The sequence below is a fragment of the Lates calcarifer genome, linkage group LG17 (genome assembly GCF_001640805.2).
Source record: "Lates calcarifer isolate ASB-BC8 linkage group LG17, TLL_Latcal_v3, whole genome shotgun sequence".
Classification (NCBI taxonomy): domain Eukaryota; kingdom Metazoa; phylum Chordata; class Actinopteri; family Centropomidae; genus Lates; species Lates calcarifer.
This window is the reverse complement of record NC_066849.1, coordinates 4867378-4883994: the sequence shown is the minus strand read 5'-3', so window position 1 is coordinate 4883994 and position 16617 is coordinate 4867378. Positions and strand designations below refer to the sequence as shown.

The window sequence follows — 16617 nt, the reverse complement described above, 5'->3', positions numbered from 1 at the left end:
ATACACACACACCTACATATACATAGTTTAGACATTGCACTGGGAGTAGTGAAGCACCGTACTGACTGGAGTATCATGCCCTCTTCTGGCAGGTTGCTTGCTGTCTGTGTCAGAGGATGAACTGCAGCTGTATCTCTGTTAACCTCCGGTCTGCTGCATGTATTTCATGTACAAGTCTTCTCATACACGGTCCTCACTGTGGTTTTTCCATCTCCTAATGCATCTTTTGTTTTTTTAATTCCTGAAGGAGGTATATTTTCCTATTATTTGATTGCCCACCTCAGGGTAATTTGAGAGGCAGAAGAAGTATATTTACTCAACTACGTATGTATGGTGCACCAATATAATTTTAATATACTTCTACTTTTGCATATTTTCATTTTATGCTGCTGTTTACATCTACTCTACTACATCTCAGTATATAAATATTATACTTCTTACTCCACTACATTTATCTGACCAGGTGTACTGACCAGTTCAGATAAAGATTTTTTACACCAAGAAGGTCTAAATACAGTGTGAGGGGAAAATGCTGAAACATTTATTTGTTTATTATTTTGTGAGCCTAAAAATTAGAAAGGTTCAAAATTTAAACATGTGAGTCTTAAGAACTATATTTTACACCTGTTAAAATAAAACTACAAGACATTGTTAAAGATTAAGAAACCTTTTGGCCACTGAGCACTCACAGCAGTGTCTAGTCAAGGCCCCTTGACAACATTCAAATGTCTGTGAACTATGAACAATTTTAAGAAAGAGATGAAAAAAGAAAAAAGAGATCATGTGTGAGGCTGCGGCTAAAGATTGTATTCAATATCAGTTAATCTGCTGATTGTAGAGCTAAAGGTGACTTCATCAGATGTCTTGTTTTGTCCAGCAGTCCAATACCCAATGATATCCAACTGAATATAAGATGAAGAAACACTGAAAATTCTCCCAGTGTAGAAGGCATAACAGTCAAATGTTGGGCATTTATGCTCTAAAAATGAATGAAATAATGAATCAAACTTTGACTTGATTAATTAAAAATTATGTATTTTTGCAATTTTACAAATTTTGTTTGAGAACTTTATTTCTCCTGTATTTCACAATCCATTAATCATCTCATCTTGAGACCCTTTGAAGGTGCCCAACCCCTAGGTTGGAAACCTTCTCTTTGCTGTGCAGAATACAGTCTTATATGAAAATGCTGAAACAGTGAGTTATTTATTATTTTGTGAGCCTAAAAGTTTTTAATTTAAACATGTGCGTCTTAAAATACTGTAGTTGTCAGCTGAAAGATGTAAATGTCTGCTGGTTGCAAACAAAAACAAACAAACAAAAAACAAACAAATACATTGAAAATAAAATAAGACAAAAATACACAGTAGGTAGCACGAGAAAGTAGATGTCAGCCTTACCTATGTTTTAACTCTTTCTGTCTATTCTCAGCTCTGACAACCTAACACACAGATCACTGTACAATATTCACTGTGATTACATGAGAGGCCTAAAAATCTATGGTTGGGATAGTAATCTAGAAATTAATAAAGGTCTGGAAGAACGCCTTCTCCGGCTCAGCTTTGCCTCCCTACAGTATGTTACTCAAACACACATGATATCCATGATATACAGTGAGCCACTGGGTTGTCCTACGAGTCTATGTTCAAGGACATTGGGTCAGTTTACTGAGGGAGGGGAGAGTCCCGGTGATGTCACTTTTATGTTACACTGAAGGACACCAGGATGAACACATAAAGTGAAGTAAACTGGTATTAAAACATGAAGAGTGTCAGCATCTCATCACTTCATCTCATGTCATCATGGAGACACTGAAAGAGTTTTTAATAATCCATTAATAAGGCCATGTGTTGTCGGTACCAACAGTTTTGAATAAAATCACTTAAATTTGTTTGTATGGTTTGCCTCCATATTTCCAGTCAGTCAAGTAATTATTTAGTACTTCAGGGCATTACAGCTTTGAATCACAGAGGATTTTGTGAAATCTATTAACCGAGGCTAACTCTATCTCAGAGAGGACAGGAAAAAAGCAGAAATTATGAATATGTACTCCAAATGCCCCTTCATTACAAATGTAGGGGCATTTGACCACAATCTGTGTGTAAAGAAAAGAGAAAATAAAATGCTAACAGATATCATTTGTGGGAGAAACCAGAGCTAAAACTTAAATAAAAGTATTTAAGCACTGTTTAGGTCTATCACCGGCTCTATCCTAACACCAGGCAATGATAGGCAGCAGATGAGGAAATTTTGGCAGGTGTGACCCTCTGAAAAACAGCCTTATTTTCCAAAAAGGAACAAAAGCATGTGATGGTTTTATTTTCAGTTAAGAAGCACAACCTGATTTAGTTAGTTTTATTGTTTCCTCAGTGCAGTAGGTGGCTTTTTGAGGCCAGAGCGGGCCTGTAGTCTCAGATCCACCTCACTCCGGTCATTCATCATTTGGAAATTGAATTGTTCTCCATGCCAAGATGCCACAGTGTACAATCAGCCATTAGTTTTTAGCCCAACAGCTGGATGCCCCCATAGCAAATTGCTGTAGACTGCTCTGGGATAGACCTTTGATTTATCTCCTCTGGGAAACCTGCCGACCAAGTGGACAGTCAGTCTCTGGAAGTATTAATATATCAGAGCTCTGAGTCTCATGTTCAATCAGTGTGTTACTCATGAGTCCACATTTCCTTCAGGAATGTCCTCCCAAAATATAGTACTGGCTGGTGCTGGTGCTTGAATATGGTGAAATAAATTAGCAAAACTATGTGAAAGGCTGTATGAAATTAGTCCATAATAGCATGTTAAAAAGACAGCAGAAAAATTTATCTTGTAAGTTTAGGCATCAAGGTTACACATGGAAGTGTTGTTGTTGTTTCATTGGGTCAGAGAGCCTTTGTGATTTAAAGCTACATTCATCATTTTCTGGGCGCAAAGGGGCAGAAGAACATCAAAACAAACTGACAGATAAATGACCACTGAGTACCACAGGGTAAATTGTAATGGCTATTGTGTCACAAAAATTAGCTTCTCCCATGCAGATCAACATCTGAATTCATTCAGAGCTGTGTCTCTGGCTACCAGACAAGTGTAAGTCTAATTATCACTCTCCTTGTGAATGTTTTTGTCTCCACTAGCTTTTCATAAAAACATGTCTTTGGCAAGGTAAAAGGCTTGCTAACATTTCGATTAGTTTGACTTTCCCGACAGTTCCTAACCTTGTCTCCTTTGGTGAGGCTTGTGTAACATTATAATGGCTTATTCCGTGTTTCCAGATCAGTGTGGTTTAGGAGGTTCACAGAATCAATAATCTGTCAGTGTTTGGCTCCAGGTTAACCAAAATCAAGCTGGTATGGCTGAAACCACCCACTGTATAACCTTGACAACCAAAAGCTAGCTTCTAATGCTTTGTCAGTTTAGTTACATGAGATATGGCCTTGCCAGATGATAAAAATATATAGTGATGGAAAATATTATATTATATTATATTATATTATATTATATTATATTATAAACTCTACAATTCTATTGATCAAATCTGGTTTAGTGCAACATGTTTTGATAAGATGTGTTTTAACCATGTACAGAATATTACCATTGACTTTAACAGTATACATATGGATTTACATTTTAGAGTCCTAGCTTTTAGCTTCTAGTTATTTCTGATCTATCAATCATCATCATTATTATTTGTGTTATAGTAATAGTATGTAGTATAAATATAAATAAATAAATATAATAGGTAGAATAGATACATATTTTCACTAATTTGTTGCATATGAAAAAATATATATATATTATTTAAACTTTGGACATCTGGTTGCTTCCTGTGGGCCAGTATAAACTCCAATAATACCGCGTGGCACTTGGAGACACAAAAAACCCCAGGTTGGATCGAGGAGGGGCCTGCGGGTCAGATTTCCAGAGGAGTGCGACTTCGACCCGCTGACGAACATCCTGTCTGTGCTCAGCCTGCGCGCGCCCGCTGCTTCATATACACTATAGTAGCACGCGATCATTAGCAGGGGCCCATCCACATGATTTAGAAATCATGTGCCGAGCTGTGCGACGTCCAAGTTATACCTCCCTACTATTTCAGCATCCTTCCCAGCAATAGGAAAAAAGGAGAAGCCAAACAAGCAAAAGTTTTCCTCTGACTGGCGAAAAGAGGAATCGACATGGATGAAAGCGAGCTGTTTGTGTGACTAAACAAAAAGACTGGCGCAAACACTCTCCACACGGTAAAAGAATGATAACATAGCCAGGACTTTGTTTGCTTTTGTATGAGAGGACACAAAAACCTAAACTGTGGGAAAGTTTGAGGCAGGGACTGGCTATGGCGCGGGAGAGCGAAGACGCCGGGATGGCCAAAGCTTCAAAAGTCAAAAGGCAGAAAAAGAAGAAGACCAAAGAGAACAAAACCAGGACTGTCCAAGCAAACATACTGTATGACAACGCTAAAGGAGAGGAAAACCCGAACCGACACTATGCAAACAACAAGATTAAGACCACCAAATACACTGTGCTGTCTTTCCTGCCAAAGAATCTTTTCGAACAGTTCCATAGGTTCGCCAATGTTTACTTTGTTTTTATCGCTTTGCTGAATTTTGTCCCAGTTGTCAATGCCTTTCAGCCAGAACTCGCTCTGGCTCCCGTAGTTTTCATTTTGTCTGTCACTGCCATCAAAGACTTATGGGAAGACTACAGGAGACACAGGTCGGATAAAGAAATCAATCACATGGATTGTCTGGTCTATAGCAGGTAAGTTGGGCCTTAACACAAGCAGCCAGCAGTGTCCAGCTGTTGCTGAAACCCTGTGTGTTTGCTCATTTTCAGCAGTATTTATTGTACAAAGTGTTCCTCCCTGATGCATTTTACACACACTTGCATCAGCTAATTGAGATTGTTCCAGACTGAAAAAACCCACTAAGACACTTTCTTTACTTTCTTGTCAGACCATGCAAACTGGCCTTCATGCAAGAACCCAGCTGTCAGTCTCTCAGTCAGATATTCATCAACTGTGGGTCCAGGATGGGGGGAAAAAGCATGTTTAAAGCAACAGAGCTAAACCTGGCTAACATATGAGAAACATATAATTCACACGTGTAATCCAAAAGTCCAGAAAACCTCAATTTTCCTGCCCACCTATCTGTCAGAGAGCCGTGTAACTGTGTTTTCTGACAATACAGATGTTGCCTCAGTGCTGTCATTGTCGATTATGAGTCAACATACAACCTGGCAACCTGTATCTGCCCCAAGCTTTCTCTACTACTAACTATTTTCCCCAGTTTGTGTGTGCTGAGTGTATTTTGCTAATGAAAAGCAGCACTGTCGTCCATGTACAGAGCATAATTCATGGTAATCAAAAGGCTCAGTGTTTAGTGGCTCCACAGTTTTAGCTAAGTCTTGACCCAAGTTGTTCTGTCAAGGTTGGACATAATTGAATTTTCTTCTGCTGTGGCAATATTGTGCAAAACATCTCAGTTCTCAACCTGACAACAGCTGACTTGACTAAACCTACACTGCAGCCTTATTTCATTTTTCCTCAAGGTTAGATACAAAGACGCTGGCACTTGTGTATCACTTTCCTCAGCTGAAGAACTTAGAGCTGCAGGTGAACCTGTATATAGATGAGTTTCATCTTCACACAGACACTTCTCACGTGGCAAAGAAGAGGGAGTCTGTATTTATGATAAAAGAAATTCCATTTTTATCAAAAATACTAATATTTACAAAGTCTGAAAGATGGAGACAGTTGTGATATACTGCAGAGGATTCCTCCTAAATGTAAACTTTGCCACAACTTCAAAGATGGACATCAAAATCTCACATTTGTGCTAATAAATGTAGATCACTGGAATGTAGATATTTTGCTCTTAATCTGTTTTACAGAGTGCTTACAACATCCGCCGGGCTTGTCCAGAAACAGGACTGGACTCTGGGTCACTGAATGCCCCGTTCAACCATAACAGTTTATCTCGCTGTTGTCTCTCTGAGCTGATATATTCTTTCATAACTGGATAATTAATTAGCGATGTGTGTGGGCCATCTTTTCACTGCTCTGTTTACTGTAGTTTTGTGGTCATGCACAAAGAATGGAACATAAATTTCACGTTTAATCAGCATTGAAGGACAGCCTGTAGATGCCCTGTAGACTGCAGAGATAATGAATTTTCACTAGAATGTCCTTGTTTTACTTTTCTTGTTTATTTCAGAGAATGCTTAAATTAGATATTAATGTAAATCTATGAAACTAAACAATGATAATTAGAATGCTTAGAACTTCCTAATAAGAATAACAACAAGATAGTCCTCTGTTCAGGACTGTTGCAGTGATTGTAACAGTAAAGTATTAACACTAGCTGTGACCTTTTAAACAAAGATCACCAGTAAGGAGAGTGCTCAGTGGTATTTCCAACAGACATAGTATTCATAGATACGCTATCTTGGTATGTTATAGTTACAGTGGGCTGTGTACATTTAATAAGGTGTGAAGTCAAAGATGACACAAATCATGTGCTCATTGGATTCATGCTTATAACATGTAAATTTATCTGCAGGGTAGTCAGCATATTTATATTAGTACGTTTCATCAACAGTGTCAGTATTTTGTGTCAGTTCTTGTCTTAAATGTATAAAAATTGTTCTCTGTTCTTCTTGTCAGAATAACAGCACTTGTGGTTAAACTTAAGCTGCAAGTTAAAGTCAGAAAATAAATATGTAAATAGACCATCAAAATGTCCCAGAGCCCAAAGTGATGTCTTTAAATGGCTTTTATTTTTGTTTCCAACTGACAGTGCAAAATCCAAAAGTATTCAGTTCACAAAAATGTGAGACCAAACAAACAGCAAATCCTCAATTTTTTTTTTGCCATTAATGCATGAAAAATTAATTATCAAAATATGTATTAAGAAAACTATATATTTCTATTCAGTTTTAACTGCTAAATAGTTTCACATTGCAACAGTTTGAAAAATGTTTGTTACAGTTATCCAAGGTGATGAGTTCAGTTTGCGTTTGTTATTTGAACAATAGTGAAAAACTCTAAGACATTAAGTCTACTGTCAAATCTAAGAGAGAAAAATAAGAAACCATCACATTTGAGAAGCTGGAACAAGGGAATGGTTTTTTGCTTGAATAATGACTCAAATGACTAAAAAGTTATAAAAAATAGTTCCGATGCATTTTCTACCAATCAACTAATTTTAGAAGCTCCACACTGCATGCAAACTTTGTACAAACCAACATCCCAAACAAGTGTATTTTACTGAACTACTTCACTGTAGTTGACCAATCACTTAACACTTATTGAACACTTATGTGCTCGAACTCTTTATAGTTCTCGGGTAATGAATCTTTTCAGGCAGTAGAAAAATAGGACATGTTAATAACAGTCATCACCATCAGTTTTTAGTATCTAATGTTCACTGTGTCATTTTTTTGTGTTTATATTGTTTGTTCTCTACATGAATGTGCACTCAAATAGTCTGATTCTCATGCCAACAGCACATGCACTGCAGTGACAAAATTAAAGGAAAGGAATGTTTTTATACAGTCAGATATGAGTCATTAATGTCAAGGAAGGGGGTTGTGGGGTGGTAGTTGTAATGAATAAATAAGCGGGTGTTTTTCGTCTCACATCTGTACTGTTGTTTATAGCTCAGAGTTAATGCATTATTTAGCACATTTGCTACCAGAAATATCACATTGGTCCGAAATGAACCCTGGTTACCATTAGCACAGTTCTCAGAGAGTTATCATCCATCCATTGGTTGAGAGCGCAGCAAATTCTGCTCTGAATAGTGACATCATGTACAGTAACAACGTAACACAACAAACTCATTTGTGGTAAGAGGAATCAGTCTGTTGACATGAGCTAAAATAGAAACCCTCTGAGATGTAGAGTTGGATTATGGGTTATGTGAGTGAGATCCTTCCCCTTCAGTAAATTTGTTTTTGTGTTTGTCCATTTGTTACTTACAGTTACATCTCATTCATATAGTCTTCTGAAGATGCAGAGTTGTGTTCGTGCTAAGCTGTATTTTGGACATCTGTATTGTATTTTGATGGACATATTGAGGAAGAGGTTGAGAGAAATATGTTAAGCTAAGAGGAATTTGGGAGTTGGTGGTGACAGCTTTAGGATCAACAAACAGGCTGTCCTCCTTCATGCATAACATATTTGCTGCCTCGTACAGATTTATGGAAGTGGAGTTGAAATTTCCGTTTATAGAACCAGCCATTATTGAAAACAATAGCTCCGCGTCTTTCATCCGACAGCTTACGCCAACCGTTTGCCTTCTCATTGTTCTGGCAGAGTGGAAAGACGCTATGTGGAGAAGTACTGGAAGGAGGTGCGGGTGGGAGACTTCATCAGGCTGCGATGTAACGAGATCCTCCCTGCTGATGTTCTGCTGCTGAGCTCCAGTGACCCGGACCGTCTGTGCCACATCGAGACCGCCACACTGGACGGAGAGACCAACCTCAAGCAGAGGCAGGTCGTCCGCAGCTTCTTTGACCTGGTGAGACGGATGCTTGTCACTCTTTGTTTCCACTGTGTCTTAACTGCTATGTCCCTTAAACTGGGTCTGTGTTAGATGCCTTGTTGGAATCAAAAGTTCTTAAAGCTTTTATTTTGGTTAGTCAGAAAGTTTTCCTGCCACTTTATGAATTTAGAAAAAGTTAGCAGACATCAGTCACACCACTTGTATGTTCCATGGTTTTAGCTTGCACCCTTCAGCCAATCAGAAATAAGAATTTATCCACAAAATGGTGCTAAAAAATCACTTTGACTAACTTTATTTTTGTCAGTAGTTGTTGTTACTCTTTATCAGTGCTTAATGTTTGTTTTTCCACTTTTGGTGAGAGAAAAACAGAAAAACAACAATTCATTCTAAGTAGCAGAGAAATGAGTAGTTGATTAATCATTTAGTTGAACAACAGAAAAATAATCATGGCAGATAATCAGTCAATTATTCAATCATTTATCAATAGAAAATGTGAAATATTCTCACATATGTAAAAAGTAGAAGATTTTGTTGCTTTTAACAGTTTTATATCAGTGTAAATAAAATACTTTGGATGTTTTGGATGTTTGCACAATCATGAAAAACCTAGAAAGGTCATGGAATTGGAAAATTGCCTTTTCCCGGCCTGAAAAACATTTTTGGAAAAGTCATGGAAAATGTTTCAATATTTACTACTATTACTATATTTTGAATATAATAATTAAGACGCCTTTGGGCTTTTCACATGTTAACTGCCTCATGAAAGCACCCCATCTGCCTGTATCAGTAAGGGTATAAAATATTACAAACCCATTTAAGTATAAAGCACTGAAAACACCATACAGTATGTTAAGCAAAACTAAACAGGGTACCGTCATTTTTTTTAGTTTGAACTCATTTGGTCAGACACTGTATTCATTACCTGGATCAGAAATGAGAACTCAGCTTTTTGATTTCTGTTTGCAGGATTGTGATTTTGACCCCTTAAAATACAACAGCGTAATTGAATGTGAAAAGCCCAACAATGACCTGAACAGATTCCGAGGCTACATGTGAGTATCTCCCTCTTCAGTCTGTGTGTGGTTGATGGCTGCCCACCATGTAATGGCAAAAAACAATTGTTTTGAACCCAAGATCCTCAACTTTCTACTTTAACTCACATTAAAGGGTTTAGGTTTCATTTTCATTTCACTGTAAATTAATGCAGTGACATTTGGAGTAAAATTGAGCTTTAAAATGGAAATAATGTGAAACTGCGGTTTGTTGACGAACCAGGAGTTTCCAACTTATAATTATGACTTAAACAGTTTTTCCAAGTCAAGATTACAATTTGCTTTCTTGGGATGTGGTTGCAGGGTTTTACCCATTTGACCATGCACGTTTGAAGATGTATGTGTTTTCTTCATAAGCAGTATAAAATGAACCATCAGCTGCTCTTTGCAACCTGATGACCAAAGGTGTAGTTCCTACGCCTGTATCAGAGTTAGACAGCTTGGGTATTCAGTAGCAACAATATACCACCCACTTAGCTGGTTTCCTGTTTTATACCTAACTTCCTTTTTGTCTGTGTTTGCTGTAGAAATGCTCAATGTTGCAAAATATTTCTCTTGGGATGTTATGTACATGTTGTTGTTGTTGGGTCTCTTTCACTGTCGTATCTATCACCTTTATCCTTCACTAATAACGTCTGAGCTCATTACTTTTTAGCTTGTGTTTATTGTTTTAACCATTATGATACAAGGAGTCTGTCTATGTACATGTAGTGTGATGTTGGTCTACTAGCTTTGATTCAACCTGTGAACACTGTTAATGTCCTCTGTGGCTCTGGAGGAGTTTTTCAGGTCTAAGAAAATAACCCTGATGATGTCATCAGGTTTATCTGGGCTTGGGTTGGGAGATTTTTTCTAAAAGCCGGTATTAGTGACTGGAGCTTGGAGAGTTGCATTATGGGAAATGCAGTATTCAGGGTCTTTTGAGCTTAACCAACACAGGAGAGAAAAGATCAGGGTATCTCAGTATCTGCTGATTTGATTTTGATGCTAAATTGCAGGAATGCCCCTTTAAAAACTGACATGCCACTTGGCATTAGTCAGCACTGGGAATCTGGAGATCTTTGAAGTTTGCAGTGTGTTAGTCTTGATATAATTGCTGCTGGACATATTTCCCGTCTACTAACTAAACAAACAAGATACAAGAGAGCTTTAAAGGTGCTGTTTGGTGGATTTTTGTTACCATCAGACAGAGCCAGACTAGCCTTTTCCACTTTTACTGGTCTTTGTGCTAAGCTAAGCTACCCAGCTGCTGGCTGTACCTTCAAATTTATCAAACTGTTCCTCTAGCATGGTAATTGTCATGGTTGCTCTGCCCAGCTCCCTGCTATTTTCGGAGACATTCATGCCAGGAGTGTCTATGTGGTCTTTTCACCATGTGTCCACACTGAAAAGTGTTGGATAAGTTTGTGCGAGGCAGAGGATGAGAAGCGTCCTCTGAGTTGACAGTTAAACCAGTCAGGCTGACCCACACTCACATGATTATGACATGTATTCTGCTCAGAAGGAGACCAGATGCTGCAGGTATTCAGTTGCCAGGCTACAATGGAGCACAGGGCACAGCAGCAGAGGGGCGGCTATTCTCAGTGATGCTTTATTACATTACAGCCAGTGACACAGAGTCTAATCTCACTACCTTTCTGGGAGAGAAAGCACTGTGCACCTCAGAGTGTTATCAATTTCTTGAACAGTGTGAGCTATGAACTAGGATGAGCTGTGTGTCCGCTGCGGCCGCTCGGGGCTCAGGGACACCACTTTAAATCTATAATGGTGGTGACGTGTCAGACGGCCTGCTGTCAGAGGCCAAAGGATCAACATTCCTGTTAGTAAACATGCTGACAGTTGCGTGACTTTGAGAGAAACTACAACAGAGATGTTCCCAGCTAAAGGTTGTTTAACTAACATGCTTGTAATCCTTGATTTAGTAATGGGATTAAGGCTGATATTAAAAGCTCAGCTCTCCCCTACAACAGGCACATTTGCTCCCCACTTAATACAGCTCAACATACAACTCACTTTTAGTTAAAGAGCTTTTTCTAAAGAATGGTTTGAACTTCCTTGGTGGGCTAGCTGAGAAGTAAATTCTTTATGACATGGGCGTTCTAGATGAGCCTGACGGGCTTTAGAGTAAAGAGTCTGAAGTGAGATCTGAGGGTCAGCGATGAGGCAATGAATTGCCTGATTGACTCTGAGCCCGAGGGGTGTCTGTGGAGTGGTAGTGCGGCCGTTGCTTCTATATCAGAGGGAATTTGTGCTGAGATAAGGGCTCCTTCTGAGGGAAGACCATGATGCTTTGGAGCGTGATCGATTGAGGTGCTCGGCAGAATAAACTGATGTTGCCTCGGGGGCTCTGGTATAGAGAGATACTCTGTTTCTCCTTAAGCATCACTATTTTTCACCTGAGTGTAAAGACACAACCATGGTCATTTCACCTTTGTTTTATAAAACTTTGGTCTAGCACTTACAGTAATCTTTATGCCCTGACAGAATCCATCGAAGTGGCAGAAGAGATGCACTTTACAAAGAAAACCTGCTGCTGCGAGGCTGCACCATCCGCAACACAGAGGAGGCTGTGGGAATAGTCATTTACGCAGGTTAGCCTCCAAAATAACTATGTCAGCTGTCACACTCTGTATTTGACCTCTGACCAGCTGCTGGTAACCTGGCGTATGTTTTTACAGGTCATGAGACCAAAGCCATGCTGAATAACAACGGCCCGCGCTACAAGCGCAGTAAACTGGAGAGACAGATGAATGTAGATGTGTTCTGGTGTGTCATCATCCTGCTGGTCATGTGCCTGTTTGCTGCTGTGGGTGTGTAGCTGTTTAAGAGTTATGTTAACACTTTGTGTTGGAATGCCTCGTACTACTATTTAGAAATTTCTGTTTAAAACCTTCATTTCTTTGGATTTATTGTAAAAAAAGATAAAGAAAGTCTTGTTTTGGAATGAGTTAACTATGTTTTTTTTATATCTCCCTATTCCAGTGTTTATATGAATTGACCTTGTAGTCTTGCTGTTCCAGGTCATGGGCTGTGGATGTTTCAGTATGGAGATAAGAGACCTGTGTTTGACGTTCTTAGTCCAGAGGGGACAGACTTATCACCCATCATGTCAGCCATTTATCTCTTCCTCACCATGATCATCGTCTTTCAGGTACAAAACAGGGAGAAGCTCAAAGAAACAAAGGCAACAGATAAAGATATAAACAAGACATTCAGCATCACTAAGTTTGAAATGTTTTATCCCAGTGTACACAAGCATTGCTGTAAATCAAAGCACTGGCAATAGTTATTTCAGCCACCCCCCAAGGTGCTTGTGACCGCTAGATCTTTATCCTCACATTTAGTCTAGAGAAGCAGTAAGAAAGCACATGTTTCGTGCTGTAAAATAATCTTTGTAATACAGGATCAAAGTAGGAAAAAGTGCCACCTGACAGCTATTGATTTTTTTCTTATTGCTTGCATGCAAAAATGTCAGCAAAAATGTCACCCTGTCCTGTGTCAGATGTTGCAGCTAGTTTTGAAATAAATGAGAACTCAGTGAAGATAGCAGTTTGGTAACGCTGTACAAACAGTAACTGTTTGAGGTTGGAGACCTACCAGCATTGCCAGACATTGCTTGATACACTTTTAAATAAACACATGACTCTGTCTGTGTTCAGCCACTGGCAGTGAGTGTGCAGGCTGAGCTGCCCTCCCAAAAGTTGTGACTCATTTCTCCGGAACTACTTTCCAAAGATGTTGCCTGGAAATGTTTAAACAATCAAAAATGTACACTTGTATATCATTTCTTAAACTATATTTAGATTCTGGCCTATAGGCAAAGGAAAAGCTGTAATTCTCCAAAACCAACCCTTATTTCCCAACTTTTGTTGTCATCCATACTCCCGCAACCCAGTCACAGGAACTCTTGTATCCTTTCATCAACACCACAATATATTTATCTATCACAGCTGTTTATTTAGCTGTTACTTTTAGCTGTTCAGCATTTATCACTCACTCACTTTTAGCTAATTTAAACTAGATACTTAGCTATCTGTCCCAACCATTTATGTATTACTTTTAGCTATTTCACCATGTTTTCATTCATTACTTTTAGCTATTTCTACAGTTTAATAACAGTTTATCTGTTATTGTCAGCTGTTTACATTAACCATTCATGCATTATGTTCAGATATCTGTTTCAATTAATCCATCACTTTTTGTAATGTTAATTCAACTTCTGCTAGCTAACTAGTTTTGACATGCTCACAACATGTATTGCCCAGGTGTTATAGCTGACTCAAAATGAGAAGATATTTTTATTCAAATCTGAATTTAGGTTTCAATCAATGCTCCTGAATATATGTGCTGCAAATGTCTCGCAGAGTGAGCTGGGAAAATCTGATTACCAGCTCTACCTCTTTCTAATAAACGCTCTCTCCTCTCCTAGGTGCTGATACCCATCTCCCTTTTTGTGTCGATTGAGATCGTCAAGATCTGCCAAGTGTACTTCATCCATCAGGACATGGATCTGTACGATGAGGAGACAGACTCTCACCTGCAGTGCAGAGCTCTTAATATCACTGAGGATCTCGGCCAGATGCAATACATCTTCTCTGACAAGACAGGCACGCTGACAGAGAACAAGATGGTGTTTCGTCGCTGCACTGTGGCAGGGGTGGAGTACTCCCATGATGCCAATGGTGAGAGAAGCCAGTAAACACAAGCACACACACACGCCTACAAAAAAGGTCCTTGCCTTTTTAAGTCACTCTTAATGTTGTGTGTGTGTTATCCAGCGAGGAGACTTGCTATGTACCAGGAGATGGATTCTGAAGAAGAAGAGTGCACATCTCACGGTGGCACCCTGCCCAGGCGGGACAGTGTGACCAGCCACCAGAGCGCCCCGGTGGTGCTGCGCTCCCAGAGCACCAAGTCCCACCGCAGGACAGGTAGCAGGGCGGAGGCCAAGCGGGCCAGCATCCTATCCAAGCACACGGCCTTCAGTAGCCCCATGGTCAGTGCATGTCACTGTCTCGCCATCCTCTTACTCTGTGCCGTCTGCTTTCCACTGATAAACCCTCCTCTGTCCTGCAGGAGAAAGATATCACCCCCGACCCTCAGCTCCTAGACAAGGTCAATGAATGCAGCAGTCAGATGGACTTCATGCGCTTTCACAGCCAGCCCATGTCCCAGCTGCCCTCTGACCTCTCAGACATCATCGATTTCTTCATCGCTCTCACCATCTGCAACACGGTGGTGGTGTCCTCCCCCAACCAGCCCAGGCAGAAGGTAAAACTCGCCTCGAGAAAATCTCTCCTGTCAAGCCCTCTTCAAGTTAATAAGGCGATTACCTTTTGATTTGGTTGGATAGGCTGCCGGATAGTTATTCTTTATCACACTGATTTTGGTGCAACTATATTTGGTAGGTGCATGTGGTACATGATTTGACTCTCCTGCATTTCTTACACACATGTGCTGCTGTGTGCGTATGTGAGGCACAGTAAATGGTCGTGTCTTAACTAGCAGGTAAAGCAGACCTCATGTTTAATCACTATAATAGACTTGTTTCTGTGACTGGAGAAGAAGCTGAACTTGTAATATAGTGCTGACAGCATTTAAATGACTAGGTGCTTTCTTGCTGGAGTCAACAGAATGAAACTTACAAGGTTGTCTCTACATCAGTCCCTTCTTTATCACAGAGTTTATTTATGTAGCTAGAAGTTATAACAGCAGGTCTTGTCTCACTATGAGGGAAAATGATGAATTCAGAAGAAGCAGTTTTTCCCTTCATCCTATTCTTATGAATATGGCACCTAGAAAGAGTGGTGTCAGAACTTTGACGATCCTCTCTGAAAATATACACCATCTTTCTGAAGTATTTTTGGAGCAGTTTTGCCTTTATTGGATAGTAGACAGTAGAAATGTGACAGGACATGATGGGTCTCCCATAGGGGAGTGACCTGCCGCTGGGGACATTGTGAATATGTTGTACATCAGGTTATCTGCTGCTCTTCAGAAGTCTTACAAAGCACTGAATTAAGTTCCCTTAAAAAAAGGTATAAGAAGAAGGTACAGGGAGTCTTACATTTCATGTAGAAAGGCTTTGAAAATATTTTCTTGCCTGCGAAAGACTGTAACATTAACATCACTTCTGGTTTTTGCAAGTGTTGTGCCATCACTAGAGCCACTCTAGTGGCACGGCAATGTTGGTCATCCGGTCTGCTACAAACAAACTTTTGGGTGGATAGTAAGTGTATAGTACCAGGTTGGGACCTTTTTGAGGATTCATATAGATGCATCATCTCAATGTACCATCTCCCAAAAAGCTACTGAAATAATTCTGATAAAAGTTCCCATTATTTTTCACAGAAACAGTTTTTCACTGTTTGTTTGTAATCTTTGGACCACTGTCCTCTGGCTGGCGTGCTCCTGAGATTGGCTGTAAGCAAGATTAATATCTAGAAAGCTGCGGGGGGGATATTTTAAGGAGCATCAATACTGGATCCAATAGGGACTCATTCAACTGATATCCTTCCAAGGCACTAACATGAGGCGCCTCTCTAATGTCTTATTTTTTTGTTTTTCTTTTTTTGAACAACCTGGGAGTAGCTTCCATCTTTTGACAAAAAGAATTCAAATTGTTGCATGTTATTGTGGATTCTTTTACTATAAAAACACAAAAGTACAAAAACCTCCTAAAATACCCAAAGTGTCCCTTTGCACGTAGCTTTCACTGTGGCTGCTTGTATCTTTGATGTGCTGGGTCCAGTCACAATTGTGTATCCGTGTTTTGTTTTTGTGTGAGCCTGGGTGTGGTTGTCCTGTTCAGAGGTGATATCCTCTCCTCGCACTCACTGTGTGCACCAGCTCGCTGTCCTGCTAGTCAGACGCACAAATCAGTTCAGATTAAGCTTTACAAAGTGACACATTATTTATGTACTCTGTGTTTCTGTTTGGAGGTTATCTGATAAAATGGAGGGAAATGTAAATCTGCACAGAAGCACTGGCTTTGATACAATGCCCTTTCAGTTTTCCTTCCTTTTTTTTTTTATTGTTTACTTTTTTGTCCTTTGTTTCAGCATAAT

The 16617-nt window shown here is 39.5% G+C and overlaps 1 protein-coding gene across 1 annotated transcript in view; it reads left to right on the top strand.

Moving 5' to 3' along the window:
- The first annotated feature begins 4008 nt into the window (after positions 1–4008).
- Positions 4009–16617, top strand: part of atp10a (ATPase phospholipid transporting 10A) — a 32206-nt gene continuing 19597 nt past the window's right edge. Inside the window, exons 1-9 of the mRNA XM_018669983.2 lie at positions 4009–4752; positions 8309–8513; positions 9465–9550; positions 12035–12141; positions 12229–12360; positions 12571–12701; positions 13980–14232; positions 14329–14546; positions 14627–14821. Coding sequence (XP_018525499.1) covers positions 4328–4752; positions 8309–8513; positions 9465–9550; positions 12035–12141; positions 12229–12360; positions 12571–12701; positions 13980–14232; positions 14329–14546; positions 14627–14821 — 1752 coding nt within the window. The 5' untranslated portion in view covers positions 4009–4327. The remainder of the gene's footprint in view (positions 4753–8308; positions 8514–9464; positions 9551–12034; positions 12142–12228; positions 12361–12570; positions 12702–13979; positions 14233–14328; positions 14547–14626; positions 14822–16617) is intronic.